The sequence below is a fragment of the Diospyros lotus genome, chromosome 10, assembly GCF_014633365.1.
Source record: "Diospyros lotus cultivar Yz01 chromosome 10, ASM1463336v1, whole genome shotgun sequence".
NCBI classification, from domain to species: Eukaryota; Viridiplantae; Streptophyta; class Magnoliopsida; order Ericales; family Ebenaceae; genus Diospyros; species Diospyros lotus.
In genome coordinates, this window is record NC_068347.1 from 23,744,004 (window position 1) to 23,759,401 (window position 15,398).

General features: G+C 41.7%; 2 protein-coding genes across 2 annotated transcripts in view; one reads left to right on the forward strand and one right to left on the reverse strand.

Annotated features, from left to right (window-relative positions):
- The window catches only part of LOC127811392 (uncharacterized), a 62,926-nt gene that overhangs the window by 37,548 nt on the left and 9,980 nt on the right, over positions 1–15,398 (forward strand). The gene's annotated exons all lie outside the window — the stretch shown is intronic.
- LOC127811393 (zinc finger BED domain-containing protein RICESLEEPER 3-like) lies at positions 8,110–9,126 on the reverse strand. The gene is made up of 2 exons (XM_052351204.1): positions 8,552–9,126; positions 8,110–8,468 (listed from the first exon to the last, which is right to left on the reverse strand). Exons 1-2 carry the CDS (start codon positions 9,110–9,112, stop codon positions 8,145–8,147), a joined length of 885 nt encoding a protein of 294 aa, XP_052207164.1. The 5' UTR covers positions 9,113–9,126; the 3' UTR covers positions 8,110–8,144.

The window sequence follows — 15,398 nt, forward strand, 5'->3', positions numbered from 1 at the left end:
CAGTCAGTTTTTATCTTCTCCGAAACAACACTAGGTTGCTTGTAAACGGCTCTTGTTATATGTTAAGGGTACTTTGGATTTGGGTCTATTCTTTGCATCAGCTCCTCTTGGATTTCCTTTGGTAGTTTACACAGATGCAGATCATGCTAACTATAAAGTCAGCAGACGATCTACAAGTGGAATATGTGTGTTTCTTGGTCCTAATCTCATTGTTTGGAGCTCTCAGAAGCAAGCAGTAGTGGCCCGATCAGTTGGTGAGGCTGAATAAAGAGCCATAGCTCAAGGAGTAACTGAAATCTTATGGCTGCAATCTTTGTTTTCTGAATTGGGTTTTAAGTGTGCCTTTACTCCTATAGTTTGGAGTGATAATTTAGCAGCCAAAAGTATTGCTGAAAACCCAGTATTTCATTCTCGCACCAAACATATTGAAATTGATGTTCATTTTGTTCGTGAGAAGGTTGAAAATGGTATTGTTGACATTCGGTATGTGCCTTCGTTGCATTAGTTGGCTGATATCTTTACTAAGGGACTGCCTAGTAGTAGATTCAAGTTTTTGTGTGAGAGACTTAATCTCAAGACGTCACCTATACAATCAGTCTCAAGCTTTGATGACTCTATATGCAGGCAACTTGACAAAAGATAGTTACAATTGAGGGGGAATGTGAAAGGAAGCTATGTTTTGTTTTTATTGTCTTTCACTTCTGTTTATATTTTATCTGATTGTTAATCTTGGTAGTTAGCTTGCCTGCTCTTTCTCTCTATTATGTGCGCTTTGTGTTGGTGCACATTATTAAAGATTGTTGTGTATAGCTATTGTGTATATAAGCAACATTCATTCTGTGTTTCATTTTTTTCTGTTGAGTTGAGAATATTACAGCTCTTGGTTTTCTTTCTCATTGTTAACCCTAGCTTCAATCTCTTGTTTGTAAACTTTTACACTCCAAGTAACAAGATTGTCTCCCACAAAGGTCCAGTACCCTAATGTAGATCTTCTATCAGTTATACTGCTTGCCCAGTCTACATCTGTATAAGCCTCTATATGAAGATGTCCACGTTTTCTAAAAAGTAGACCTTTCCCAGGGGTTCCCTTTAGGTACCGCAAAATTCTTTAGGTAGCTTCAAAATGTTGTGAACCAGGTGAGTGCATAAATTGACTTTCAACACTTACAACAAAGGCTATGTCTGGTCGAGTATGAGATAGATAGATAAGTCTACCTACAAGTCTTTGATATTTCTCCCTTTCTACCACATTCTTGGCCTCGACAGGTTGAAGTTTTAAGTTGGGTTCAATGGGAGTTTTAGCAACCTTATACCCAAGTATTCCCTGTTTCATTGAGCAAATCTAGAATATACTTACGTTGGTTAACAAAGATCCCTTCCTTAGATCTTGCAAATTTCATCCCAAGAAAGTACTTTAGAGAACCCAAGTCCTTGATCTCGAACTCATGAGCTAATCTCCTATTAAGCTCTTCAATCTCTCCCTTGTCATCACCAGTCATTATTATATCATCCACATAGACAATTAAGATTGCTTTCTTACCGTCACTAGCATGCTTGAAGAACGGTGTGTGATCTGTTTGGCTCTGAATGTAACCATAGCTTTTCACCGCCTTTCCAAATCTTTTAAACCATGCTCTCGGAGACTATTTTAGACCATACAAGGATTTTTTTAAATGACATACCTTGTTTGTACCGAGACTCTTCTCAAATCCTGGTAGAAGATCCATAAACACTTCTTCTAAATCACCATTTAGCAAGGCATTCTTTACATCAAATTGGTGGAGTGGCCAATCAAAATTCACTGCAAGGGAGAGAAGAACTTGAATGGACTTTATTTTAGCTATTGGAGCAAATGTTTTTGGATAGTCGATGCCGTATGTTTGGGTGAATCCCTTAGCAACCAACTAGCCTTGCTTTGTATCTTTCTATGCTCCCATCTGCCTTGCATTTTATAGTAAATACCCACTTACAACCTACTGTTGTTTTGCCTTCTGGTTTGTTCACAATCTCCCAAGTTCCATTTTTTCTAAGAGCACTCATTTCCTCCTGGATTGCTAACTTCCAATCTGGGTCACCAAGGGCATCCTGAATTGTTCTTGGGACATGCAAGTTAGAAATATTTAAAAGAAAGGCCTTATGATAATTAGACAATTTTTGGTATGACAGGTATTTAGCAATTGGGTGTTTGGTACAAGATCTCACTCCTTTCCTAGTGGCAATAGGGACATCAAGATCAGACAAGTCAAATGAAAAGTAATCTGAATGAGTGAGTTTAGAGTTACCATGAGATGAAGAAGTACTATCGGAAGGCCCATCATTCGAAGATGTCGATTGTTCAGTAGTTAGAGGAATATTCGAATTGATAGTATTGTTCAGGGTTTGCCCTCTTGTATAAAACTGAAGCTCCGGTTTTGGAATATTTTGATCCGTTTGTGGTAATTCTCCCCCTGGTTCTAATCCTATCATGCTAGGCATCTGTGAACCAGACACGCCCTGTTCCACAATCTTTGGAACATTTATATCCTTGAGTTGTTTATCAGAGTGGAGAGAAGCACCAATCATGGTAGGACTAGGATCATAAAGTTTTAAGGAATTATCCTCCTCAATACTAGAATGCAAAAGATTATCTTCTTTCTCAATATGCTCCCCCTGAAGATGATTTTTGGGAAAGTAGGGTTGAGTTTCGAGGAAAGACACATCCATACTAATATAAGTTTTTTTGGCGACAGGATTAAAGCATTTGTACCCTTTTTTATTTGGTGCATAACCTAGAAAGACACATTTTTCAACTATGGGATCCAATTTGGAACGAAATATTTGAGGAACATAAACAAAGCAAGTACATTCAAAAACTTTTAAGGGTTACTCAGAATATATACGGCATAGAGGGAAGAGTTGTTTTAAAGAGTGTAAGGGAGTTTGAAACTATAGATGTCTTCCATAGCCAGCTTGCCAATAAGTTTATCAAACTGTTTCTTGTGTAGACCATTTTTTAGAACATTAGCAATTTGTTTTGTTGTTGGAAGGTATGGCATGCATATTATTCCAGCATCGATCTTCTCCTTGATGAAATGTTTGTCCACCTTTATATGTTTTATACGGTCATGTAATACTGGATTATAAGCTATAGAAATAGCAACCTTGTTGTCACAATAGACTTTTATAGGGTACAGAGCGAGAAAACTTCAGCTCTTCAAGTATTCGTTTGATCCACATTCCCTCACAAATTCCATGGGCAACAGCTCTAAACTCTGCTTCTGCACTACTTCTAGCCACCATACTTTGTTTTTTGCTTTGTTAGGTGATTAGGTTTGCCCTAACAAAAGAACAATAGCCTGAAGTAGATCTTCTATCATCAATACTTGATGCCTTATCTGCATCAGTGTAGATCTAGGTGACCATGTTTCTTGAACATTAACCCTTTGTCAGGTGTCCCTTTTAGATATCTTAGAATTCTGTAGACCACCTCGAAATGCTCTGGCCCTGGTGAGTGCATAAATTGACTTGCCATAATAACTGCAAAAGCAATATCAGGTCGCATATGAGACAAGTAAATTAACTTGCTCACAAGTCTCTGATATTATTCCCTGTTCTTCACTTCTTCAGCTTTAGCAGCCTATAGTTTCACATTAGGCTCAATGGGAGTCTCAGACACCCTGCAACCGAGTAAACCTGTTTCTCCAAGAAGATTAAGTACATATTTTCTCTGATTGACAAAAATACCTTCTTTGGATCTTGCAAACTCCATTCCAAGAAAGTATTTTAGAATTCCCAAGTCCTTAATTTGGAACTCTTTTGCAAGTTTCTTCTTGAGGGCTGCTAACTTTGTCTCATCATCACTAGTTAAAATAATGTCGTCAACATAAACAATCAAAATTGTAACTTTACCATCTTTTGAGTGTTTATAAAATATTGTGTGATCTGCCTGACTCTAAAGGAAGCCATAACTGGTAATTGCCTTTGCAAAGTGTTCAAACCATGCTCTCGGTGACTGTTTGAGACCATACAAGGGTTTCTTTAGTTTACATACTTTGTCCCTCCCAAATTTCTTTTCGAATCTTGGAGGCAAACTCATAAAGACCTCCACTTCAAGATCACCATTAAGAAACACATTTTTGGCATCAAGCTGGTGTAGAGGGCAATCTGAATTTATTGCAAGAGACAATAGGACTCTGATAGAGTTTATTTTAGCAATAGGAGCAAAGGTCTCCTGATAGTCAATTCCATAAGTTTGGGTGAAGCCTTTAGCCACCAGTCTAGCTTTGTATCTTTCAACAATCCCATTGGCCTTACACTTTATTGTAAAAACCTACTTACACCCTACTATTTTCTTGCCTTTGGGCAGGTAGAAGTGCCACTTCGCCTTAGAGCATTCATCTCCTCTGTGACTGCTAATTTCCAATTCGGATCATTCAACGCTTCCTGTATATTCCTTGGAACAAACAAGTGTGAAATCCTAGATGTGAAAGCTTTATGATTTTTTGATAGTCTATGGTAAGAGAGATATTTAGCAATAGAATGTTTTGTGCAACTTCTGACACCTTTCCTAATTGTTATAGGAATATCAAGATTAGGAATAGTAGGAGAACAATTGTTAATATTTGAAGAATTAACTGGGGAACTATTGGGTACAATTGAAGGAAGCAAACTAGATGTTGAAGTAGGATTTCTTGAACTTACAGTGCCATTGCTCGGGTTTTCAGATTGGTTTAGTGTAGAGTTGACATTCAGGTCTTTGTTCATTTGATGAAATCTCTGCCTAGTATAAAACTAAAGCTCATAATTTAGATCGTGATGATCGGTTTGTAGTACTTCTCTCTCTGCATGAGAAACCCCTTCATTTGGCACCAAAGAACCAGAAGCTCCTAAGTGACTATTATTAGAAACATGTGGTTCTTGAGTAGGGCAAATTGCATTTGGGAGTGGGAAAGAAACATCCCAAAAATTATCGTCAACTTCATGTGTCTCCCCCTGAAGAGAATTTTGGGTAAAATAGGGTTGTTTTTCAATAAACGAAACATCCATACTGATATGGATTTTTTTTTTGTGTGAGGATCATAACACTTATAGCCTTTTTTATGTGAGGCATAACCCAAAAAAACACATTTGATAGCCCTAGGGTCAAGTTTGGAACAAAATTGATTAGGGATATGAATATACACAGTACAATCAAAAACTTTGATAGGAAGATCTGAATGTAACCGTGTGTTGGGAAAAACTTCTTTTAGGCACTCAAGAGGGGTTTTGTACTTTTAACACTTTAGTGGGCATCCTGTTTATCAAATAGGATGCCGTCAAAACAAGTTCACCCCATAAATATTTTGGAATATGCATACAAAACATTATGGCACGTGCGACTTCGAGTAAATGCCTGTTTTTACGTTCAGCAATGCCATTTTGTTGAGGAGTATTCTGACAAATAGATGTATGGTGAATACCTTTTGCTTTCAAAAAATCCCCCAAGTGCTCGTTAAAATACTCGATGCCATTATTAGAGTGTAAAATACCAATTTTGGTTCGAAATTGATTTTCAACCATATTGTAAAAATTTTTGAATAAGTATTCCACTTCAGATTTTTTGTGCATCAAATAAACCCAACACAGACATGTATGATCATCAATAAAGGTAACATACCACCGTTTGCTAGAGAGAGTAGAAATTTTAGATGGACCCCAAACATCACTATGAATTATATAAAAATGTTTGGATGCTTGGTAGGGTTTTGGTAAATATGTAGAACGATGATTTTTTGCCAAGATGCAACTGTCACATTGAAAAAGTGAATAATCCATTCCTTTAAACAATTCATGAAATAAACGTTTCAAATAGGCAAAATTAGGATGACCTAGTCTAAGATGCCATAACATAATTGTATCTGGAACAAGAATTGAACTAGTACTACTAAAGCCCCGAGCTTTTTTATTATCAAAAGAGATATCATCAAAGTAGTAAAGACCTTCAATCATCCTAGCACACCCAATCATCGTCCCCAAAGTCTGGTCCTGAAATTCACAATGAGAGTCAAAGAAAGTAGCACGACAGTTAGAATCTTTGCATAGTTTACTAATCGACAAAAGATTGCAGGGTAGGTTAGGAACATGAAGGACATAAGTGAGATGAATATTCTCAGTCAGTTTAATAAGTCCTTTGCCGGTAATAGGTGAAAAACTACCATCGACAATTCTAATTTTTTCATTTCCAAAGCAAGGAATATAGGTATTAAAAAAATGAGAAGAATTAGTCATATGATCGGAGGCTTCGGAATCTATAACCCATGGAGAGAAATGAAGACAAGAAAGAGCGTTAGGTTTTCTACCTTTGTGTGCCAAGAAAACACTAGAAATACCAAATGAGGAATTGGATTTTAACAGTTGCAAAAATTGATCAATTTGCTATTTGTTGGAGGGACCGGTATCAACCCCATTGGCAATAGGGACCCCACGGTGGCTCTTGTCTCCTTGCTTACTGCTCTTCCAATTGGCAGGTTTGCCATGAATTTTCCAACAAGTCTCACAAGTATGGCGTGGCTTGTTACAATGGTCACACCAAACCCGAGGTCGCTCATTGCTTTGACGCTGGTAATTTGTAGCCTTGTAGGCAATAGCATCAGCAATTAAGGCAGAATTTTCAAGTGACTCACCAGTGGCCTTTTTTCCTAGCATGACACTCCTTCGGCTTTCTTCTCTTCTAACTTCGGCAAATACGTCACCAATAGGCAAAAGAGGAGACCGGCTAATGATCCTTCCTCGCCATTCATCAAACTCGATATTATGACCAGTAAGAAACTTGTAAATACGACTATCTTCAACTAGTTTCTTGTGGTGGTTGCAATCATCTGTAGATTTCCACTCATGTGTTGAAGAGATCAAGATCTTGCCACAATCGCTTCAAAGAATGGAAGTACTTAGTGACAGAATTATCTCCTTGCCGGATCTCTCCCAGTTTCAGAGTTAATTCAAAAACCTGAGATTGGTTCCCCAAGTCAGAGTACATCTAATTGACATTGTCCCACAATTCCTTTGCAGTAGGATAGCAGATATAATTGGAACTGATATCTTCATCCATGGAATTGACTAGCCATGTCATTACCATGGAGTTTTCAGCATCCCAAATAGAATGGGATGGGCCATCCGCTGCAGGTTCCTTCTTGTCCCCAGTAAGATAGCCAATTTTCCCTTGCCCACGGATATACATCCGGACTGATTGAGACCAACGAAGAAAGTTATCACAATTTAAGCGGATAGTGGTGATTTGGACAGAATGGGTTGTCTGACATTTTTGTTGGGACAACAACAGCAGAGATTTCAGAGGTAACTCCGGACATGGCTGAGGAAGATTAAACTGGTTGATAAGATCAGGGAAGAAGCTGCTGGTGTAAAGGCGGCAGCGACTCTGGGAGGCAGCGGCAACAACGTTGGAAGGAGACGATGCTGGGAGGAGGTGGCACAGGGATCACGTGCGGTCGATGGCATCTGGGAACACAGTCGGCGGCATCGATGTTGTTTGGGGATGGCGATTGAGAGTTACCGATGGAGAGGGGCCGATAGATCTGAGATTGGCGACGACTAAGGGTTGTCAATGGAGAGGCGCTGGCGGCTTGGTGATTCCAGATGACTGACAGAGCAGCCTAGGGTTTTTTCACAGTGTATGGTTGTGATTTAATTTGGCTCTGATACCAACTAAGAAATCAGACCCATAAATCTCTTCATTGATACAAAATTAGAGATGGCAAACGGGCCGGGCCGGCCCGCCACCAAGTGGCCAGCGGGCAGGGCCAAATCGGCCCGCTTAAAAACGGGCCAGCAGATTGCTGGCCCTAGCCCGGCCCGCCACGGGCCCGCCCATTTTTTTTTTTTGATACCATATTTGGCCATTTAGCCCACTTTGAAGAAAAACAACCTGCTCAAAAAGTCATTTCTGGAGGCCAAATTACAAATAAGAAAAAAAAACAATTAAAAATTATGCCTCTAATCTTCATCCTCTTCATCAACAACAACATTTGAGTCTTATTTAGAAAGTCTTATATCATCAATGCTTGACTCCTCCTCCTCATCATCATCTATAATAAAAAATTACATATGTTAATTATTTATCATATAAGAGAAATGTTTAATATTATGTTAAATCCTAGATATTAGAAAGTTTAAAAAAAATTACCTCCAAAACCATGTAACCAACTCCGTGTGCACAAGAGAGCTTGAACTGTTTCATCATGCAAACGACTTCTATACTTGTTCAAAATACAAGATCCAATGCTAAAAGCGGACTCCGATGCTACAGTTGTTATCGGAATACTCAATATATCACAAGCCATCTTTGTAATAATTTTCCCTCTATTAGCTCGCTCTCTCCAATATGCCAAGACATCAAATGCTCCCGATATTGGAATCCTTGGCTCTTCCAAATAAAGATCAAGTTGGGATTTTCCGGCATCGTTAGAAACTTGGCAATCAAATGCTTCAAAATCCTATCAAATAATCAAAAAAATAGTCAACCAAATATTTATATCCATTATATATGAACAAGTGTTTTAAAAAAATATAGACTTACATCATATATATTTTTTGACTTCTTTGCTTGTTCACCTCCAATGGAAATTTGTGATCCACTAACATTTGAGGAAGGCATTGAACTTGAACTTGATAAACCATTGTTAACATATTCACCATAAAGCCTATACAAAGCCGTCTTCACCCTTTCCAACTTCTCTTCATAGTTATAAGGATTGAGCTTTGAATAAGTGTACCTCAAAAAGTTAAACTTCTTGGTTGGATCAAGAATTGCCCCAAATGCAAGAACCACTCTATAATCACTCCAATACTTATCAAATTTTTCTTTCATCCTTGCACTCATACTTGCAATCAACTCATCATCATTTTCCAAGTTGGATGTCAAGAGACACTCTATCCTCCAAATTTCCCCAAAATACAAATTAGATGTAGGGTAAGAGGATCCAGAAATCAAATTAGTGATAGTATAAAATGGCTTCAAGAATTCACAAATTATCTCCCCTCTTGTCCACTCATCACTTGATGGACACCACCTATAATTTTTATCACATAAGCTTAAACTATGAAATGCACGACGATACTTGAGTGCACTCTCAAGCATTATGTAGGTGGAGTTCCATCTAGTGACAACATCGGTCTCAACCCAATTCCTGTATCAATTCCACCAACTTGCTCAATACATTGATAAAATTGTCTCATCCTAGCTTCTGAACCCCTCACATAATGAACACTTTGTCTTATTTTATGCAATGCCTCACTAGCTACCTTCAAACCATCTTGAACAATAAGGTTCAGTATATGAGCACAACATCTAATGTGAAAGAACTCTCCATTAAGCAACAAAGTATTCGACAAATTTAAATGTTCTTTCAATATATTTTGCATGTTGTCATTTGAAGTGGCATTGTCCAAAGTGAGGGAAAATTTTTTTTTCTCCAATCCCCAATCCTTTAAAAATTCCAACACCTTCAATGATAATTCATGTCCACTATGTGGTGGCTTCATATGAGCAAATGACAATATCTTACTATTTAACTTCCAATTGCCATCAACATAATGAACAGTAAGAGAAATAAATCCATGATTAGTGCATGCAGTCCAAACATCAGAAGTCAAACAAACTCTACCAGGAATTTGGGCCAATTGTTGTTTTAACTTCTCTTTCTCTATTTCATATGTTCTCAAGACATCCGCTTTAGCAGTATTTCTACAAATGAACTTACAATGTTCATTCAGAAACTTTTGGTAATTTCTAAACCCCCTCCACTCAACCATATTAAAGGGAGCACCATGTGAAATAATCATCTGAGCAATAAGTTCACGATTTACTTTAGGGTCAAATTTTTTTCTCTTCAACTTCCCTTCATAATCAATAAGCATATCTCCCGCATCATTATACTTAGAAATCATCATACATTTAGGAATATGACGACTTAAATGAGAGGTTCCTGATTTAGATGGACATGAATATTCTTTACCACACCCCTTGCATTTACACCTTGGTTTGCCATCACTACCAACACCAATTTTCACAAAATGGTTCCACACATCAGAGGTTAAAATCTTAGGCTTTTTTGATTGTGATTGTGAGATGAATTCCTCATTAACATTACTAGGGATTCCTCTCGAAATTTGATCATCACCATCCATTCTAAATTTCTAATAGAAGAATCCTCACTGTAAATAATTAAAATAATTCATTTTAAATAATTAACACAAAACTTTAGGTAGGCAAATAATTAACAAAAAAAACTTAACTTACCTTGCTTTAGCTAGGCAATAGAGGCAGGCGGCGTGAGCGAGGTAGTGAGCGAGAGAGGGCGAGGGGTGCGGGCGATAGAGGGGGAGCGAGGGCAACTGAGGGGCGAGGGCGGCGAGCGAGGGCAAGAGTGAGAGGCGCGGGCCAGGGGCGCGGGCGCGGGTGATGGCGATGGCGAGGGCGAGGGCGAGACAGAGGGAGAGCGCGGCCGAGGGCGAGGGCGAGACAGAGGGCGAGGGCGAGACAGAGGGCGAGCGCGGGCGAGGGCGAGGGGCACGGGTGCGGGCGAGGGCGAGACAGAGGGCGAGCGAGGGCGAGGGCGAGAATGACAGAGGGCGAGACGAGGGTGAGGCAGAGGGTGAGGGCGAGGGCGACAGAGGGCGAGACGAGGGTGAGGGCGAGGGCGAGGCTGAGGGTGGGGGGTTTTGTGGGCGATTAACGGGCCGGCCGGCCAAGCGGGCCAGCCCGGCCCGCCACCATTTGGCCCGCCGAGCCAAGCGGGCCGGGCCAAATCGGCCCGGCCTTAAATGGGCCAGCAAACTGCTGGCCCTAGCCCGGTCTCGGGCCGAGCCCCAACGGGCCAGCCCGTCGAGCCGGGCCCATTTTGCCATCTCTATACAAAATAAATGTGTACAACATCCTCTTTTAAGGAGAGGATTATTAGCAAAGAAGGAAAGAAATAATTGACTGCATCCTACCATTATTATCTTTTTATATTTACATGATATTTACATAAAACACTGATCCTAGAATATTCTAGGATCAAGGTTAGATCAGCACAATTCCAGCAAATTCAATCAATTGAGTAAGGTCCTATCAATCTGGTATAAGAGCAACGATTCATGGGGGTGACCGTCTTTGAGAGAGTGGGGGATTTGGAGGGAAGAATGGAGAATTATCAACAGCAGATTGAAAGGAAGATGGAGGGATTACAGATGGGTTTAGAATCAATGAAAAAAGAGTTCCAGAGGGTGTAGAACATCGAGAAAAACAGGGCGACGATGATGGAACAATTTGGATTGTTGATGGAGAGATGGGAGGATCAGGAGAAAGGGAGGAAGGGGAAATAGTCGGGCGAGCACATGCCGGTGAGTTCGACCCTCACTAGGGAGGCCATGCCAGAACTGGGAAATCGGCATAGGGAAGCTAGCGGTGAGTTCGATTCGTATGGGAGGTTAGATGGAAGGGTCCGGCGCTTGGAGATGCCGTTGTTTGAAGGTGACGACCTAGATGGTTGGGTGTTTCGGGCCGAGCGGTACTTCTCCGTGAACCAGCTATCGGATGCGAAGAAATTAGGTTCTGCTGCTCTTTGCTTTGAAGGAGCAGCTCTTGCTTGGTTCCAATGGGAGCAGCGAAGACAACGGGTGAGAAGCTGGGAGGAGCTTAAGGCAATGATGAGGAATAGATTCCGGCCCACGCAGGAAGGCACGGTGGAAGAACGGTTCTTGGCGCTCCGGCAGTGAGGGTCTGTCAAGGATTGCCGCCTCTGCTAGACTTTGGCTGCTCCTTTCAAGGACATGCCAGAGACGCTGCTGGAAGGCCACTTTATAAATGGATTGAAGGCTGACATAAGGGCGGAGATGAGGGTACTAAGACCAATTAGGCTGGAGGAGATGATGGACCTAGCCCAATGAATTAAGGAAAGGAATCTAGTGGTGCGAGGGGGCCACTCTAGTCCAGGTGCAACCAGGTCACAGACCTTCAGCTGCCAACCACCAGCGAGTGCTGGTCTCGCCTCTCCCGGTGGCATCACCCCGATCGACTACCACCATCCCTGGCTCCTCTCACCGGCCTCCTAATGTCGGTAAGTGGAACAATTCCCCGTTTAAACGGCTAAGTGAGACTGAATTGCAAGCTAAACGAGCTAAGGGGTTGTGTTTCTGTTGTGACTAGAAATATATGATTGGGCACAAATGTAAGAACAAGGAGCTGCAGGTGATGGTAAGTCACGAGGGGGAAAGGGAAGAGGAAGGGGAAGATATAGGAGAAGCTGAAACAAGGGAGAATTCAGGGGAGGAAGGCGAAATGGTCAAAACGGGGGAAGTAGTGGAGCTGTCTATAAACTCGATAGTTGGTTTAACCCCTCCACAAACCATGAAGATCAGGGGAGAAATAGAAGGCTAGGAGGTGATGGTTCTCATTGACAGCGGGGCTTCCCATAACTTTATAGCGTCGGAATTGGTGCAGAAACTGGGATTGGTCAGGTTGCAAATGAGAGGCTATGGCGTGATCATGGGGTCGGGCATGGCCATTTAGGGGGCTGGAGTGTGTAAAGGGATAACCTTAATGCTGCAAAATGTGGAAGTAGTGGAAGATTTCATGCCATTGGAGCTGGGGAGCTCGAAGGTAATCCTTGGTATGAAGTGGTTGGCCATTCTCGGGGAAACACAAGTGGATTGGGGCTCATTAGTCATGAAGTTTAGAGCAGGGGGGACTACCATCACATTGTATGAGGATCCTAGCCTCAGCAAAATTTTGGTAATGTTGAAGTCAATGATGAGGGCATTTACAGAGAATGGAGAAAGGGTGTTGTTGGAGTTGGGGAGTTTAACTACCCAAGAAAAAGATGCTGGCTGGGTAGTCCCCGGCAGCTTGCAGGAGCCGCTAACGAAGTTCAGGCAGGTTTTTGAGGAGTCGTGTGGGCTTCCTCCGCATCGGAGGCGGGATCATGTGATTACATTGCAACTAGGAGTGTCCCCTGTGAATGTGCACCCCTATTGGTACCCCCACCTTCAGAAAAACGAGATTGAGAGGCTGGTTCGAGAAATGTTAGCAGTTGGACTTATCAGGCCGAGTGTGAGTCCATTTTCCAGCCCAGTGTTGCTGGTCAAGAAGCAGGATGGTGGCTGGAGATTTTGTGTCGACTACAGAGTTTTAAACAAGGTAATAGTTCCCGATAGATTTTCAATTCTAGTTATCGAAGAACTATTGGATGAGTTGAATGGGGTTGCTATTTTTTCCAAGTTGGATTTGAAATCGGGGTATCATCAGATTCGAATAGCACCTAATGACGTTCCTAAAACTGCTTTCTGCACACATGAGGGGCATTATGAATTTTTGGTTATGCCGTTTGGGCTAACAAACGCCCCCGCTACATTCCAATCTTTGATGAATGAGGTCTTTAAGGAGCATTTGAGGAGCTTTGTTTTAGTGTTCTTTGACGTCATTTTGATTTACAGTAAGGATATGGCTGAGCATAAGAAACATTTGAGGTGTGTGTTGGGGCTCCTAACAGTCCACCAGTTGTACGCCAATGTGAAGAAGTGTCAGTTTGCGTATCGGGGGATTGAGTATTTGGGGCATGTCATCTCTCAAGACGGGGTGGCTGTGGATAGCTCTAAGGTTAAGGCGGTTATGGAATGGCCCAGCCCCAAATCCTTACGTGAACTTCGACGATTCTTGGGTCTTACGGGGTATTATCGCAGATTTGTGAAGGATTACGGAAAGGTGGCACGGTCATTGACAGATCGCCTCTGGAAGAGTAATTTCTTTTGGGATGAAAGGTAATTTCTTTTGGGATGAAGTGGCGGAGCAGGCTTTTCAATCCCTCAAACGGACAATGACCAATCTGCTCGTGTTGGCTTTGCTGGATTTTTCAAGGGAATTCATTGTTGAGATTGATGTATCAGGGCAGGGATTAGGGGCAGTGTTGATGCAGCAGCAGCGACCAATTGCCTTTTTCAGCCATTCCCTAAGCCCCACTGGTCGAGTTAGATTTGTGTATGAGCGGGAATTGATGGCAATAGTATTTGCAATGAGGAAATGGCGACATTACCTACTTGGGCGTAAGTTTGTTATTAGAACAGATCAGCGCAGCCTGAAATTTCTTATGGAGTAGCGGATTGTTAGCTCGGAGTGTCAAAAATGGGTCATGAAGTTGATGGGGTACGATTTTGAGATTCAATATTGTCTCGGATTGGAGAACCGAGCAGTCGATGCTCTTTCACGCCTCCCTTCTTCCGCCACCTTGATGGCTCTTTCCATTCCCCAAATAGTGCAACTAGACCAACTCAAAGAGCAGGCGAATGGCCAGTTGGAGAGGTACAGGTGAATCCTTCTAGCAGACCCAACTATGCGTTGGTGGATGGCCATTTGCTATTCAAGAGCAGGCTGTATCTTCCTAAAGGGTCGAGATTAATTCTGTTAATGTTGAAGGAAGGGCATGATGGACTGGTTGGGGGTCATTCCAACTTCCTCAAGACTTATAAGAGGATAATCGCCGGTGTGTATTAGGTTGGAATGAAGCAAGATATTCAACAATATGTTCAGTAATGTCATGTGTGCCAGCAGAATAAATATAAGGCTCTATCACCCAATGGATTGCTGCAGCCACTTTCAGTTCCTAGTTGAGTTTGGGAAGATGTGTCCATGGACTTCGTCGAGAGGTTACCTAAGTCAGCTGGGATGGATACTATCTTGGTGGTTGTGGATCGACTAAGTAAATATGGACATTTTATTGCCTTGAAACACCCTTTTACAGCAGCTAGCATTGCGGGGATTTTTGTGAAGGAGATAGTCCGGTTGCATGGAGTTCCAAGTTTTATAGTTTCCGATAGAGATAAAATTTTTGTTAGCCATTTTTGGGAAGAGTTATTCAGGCTACAAGGCACTCACTTGAGAAGAAGCACATCCTACCACCCACAGTCCGACGGCCAAACGGAGGTCTTAAATCGCACCTCGGAGACATACCTTCGTTGTTTTTCCTCCTCCAAGCCTAAGGTATGGTGCAGCTGGCTGCCATGGGCTGAATATTGGTATAACACTTCTTTTCATGTCTCCTCTAAATTGACTCCATTCCAGATAGTTTATGGACGTGAACCTCCCCTATTGTTGAGGTTCGAGAAGGGGCACCATGGCTGTTTTGATAATTGAACAGCAGTTGTTGGAGCAGGATTCTGTTTTGAAAGAGTTGTCGTCCCAACTGTTACGGGCACAAGCGAGGATGAATGAGACAGTAGATAAAAGGAGGAGGGATGTGGAATTCGAGGTGGGTGACTTGGTTTATGTTAAAATTCGGCCCTATAGGCAGAAGACTTTAGCTACTCGGATGAATGAGAAGTTGTCACCTAAGTTCTACGAGCCCTTCGCAGTAGAGAAAAGGATCGGGAAGGTGGCCTACAAGCTGTCC

Excerpts from the sequence above, each read along its gene's own strand:
- LOC127811393 (XM_052351204.1), bottom strand. The coding sequence starts at position 9,112 with ATGCTTGAGAGTGCACTCAAGTATCGTCGTGCATTTCATAGTTTAAGC. Across the intron at positions 8,469-8,551 it reads AGTCAAAAAATATATATGAT|GATTTTGAAGCATTTGATTG; the intron begins GTAAGTCTATAT and ends ATTATTTGATAG.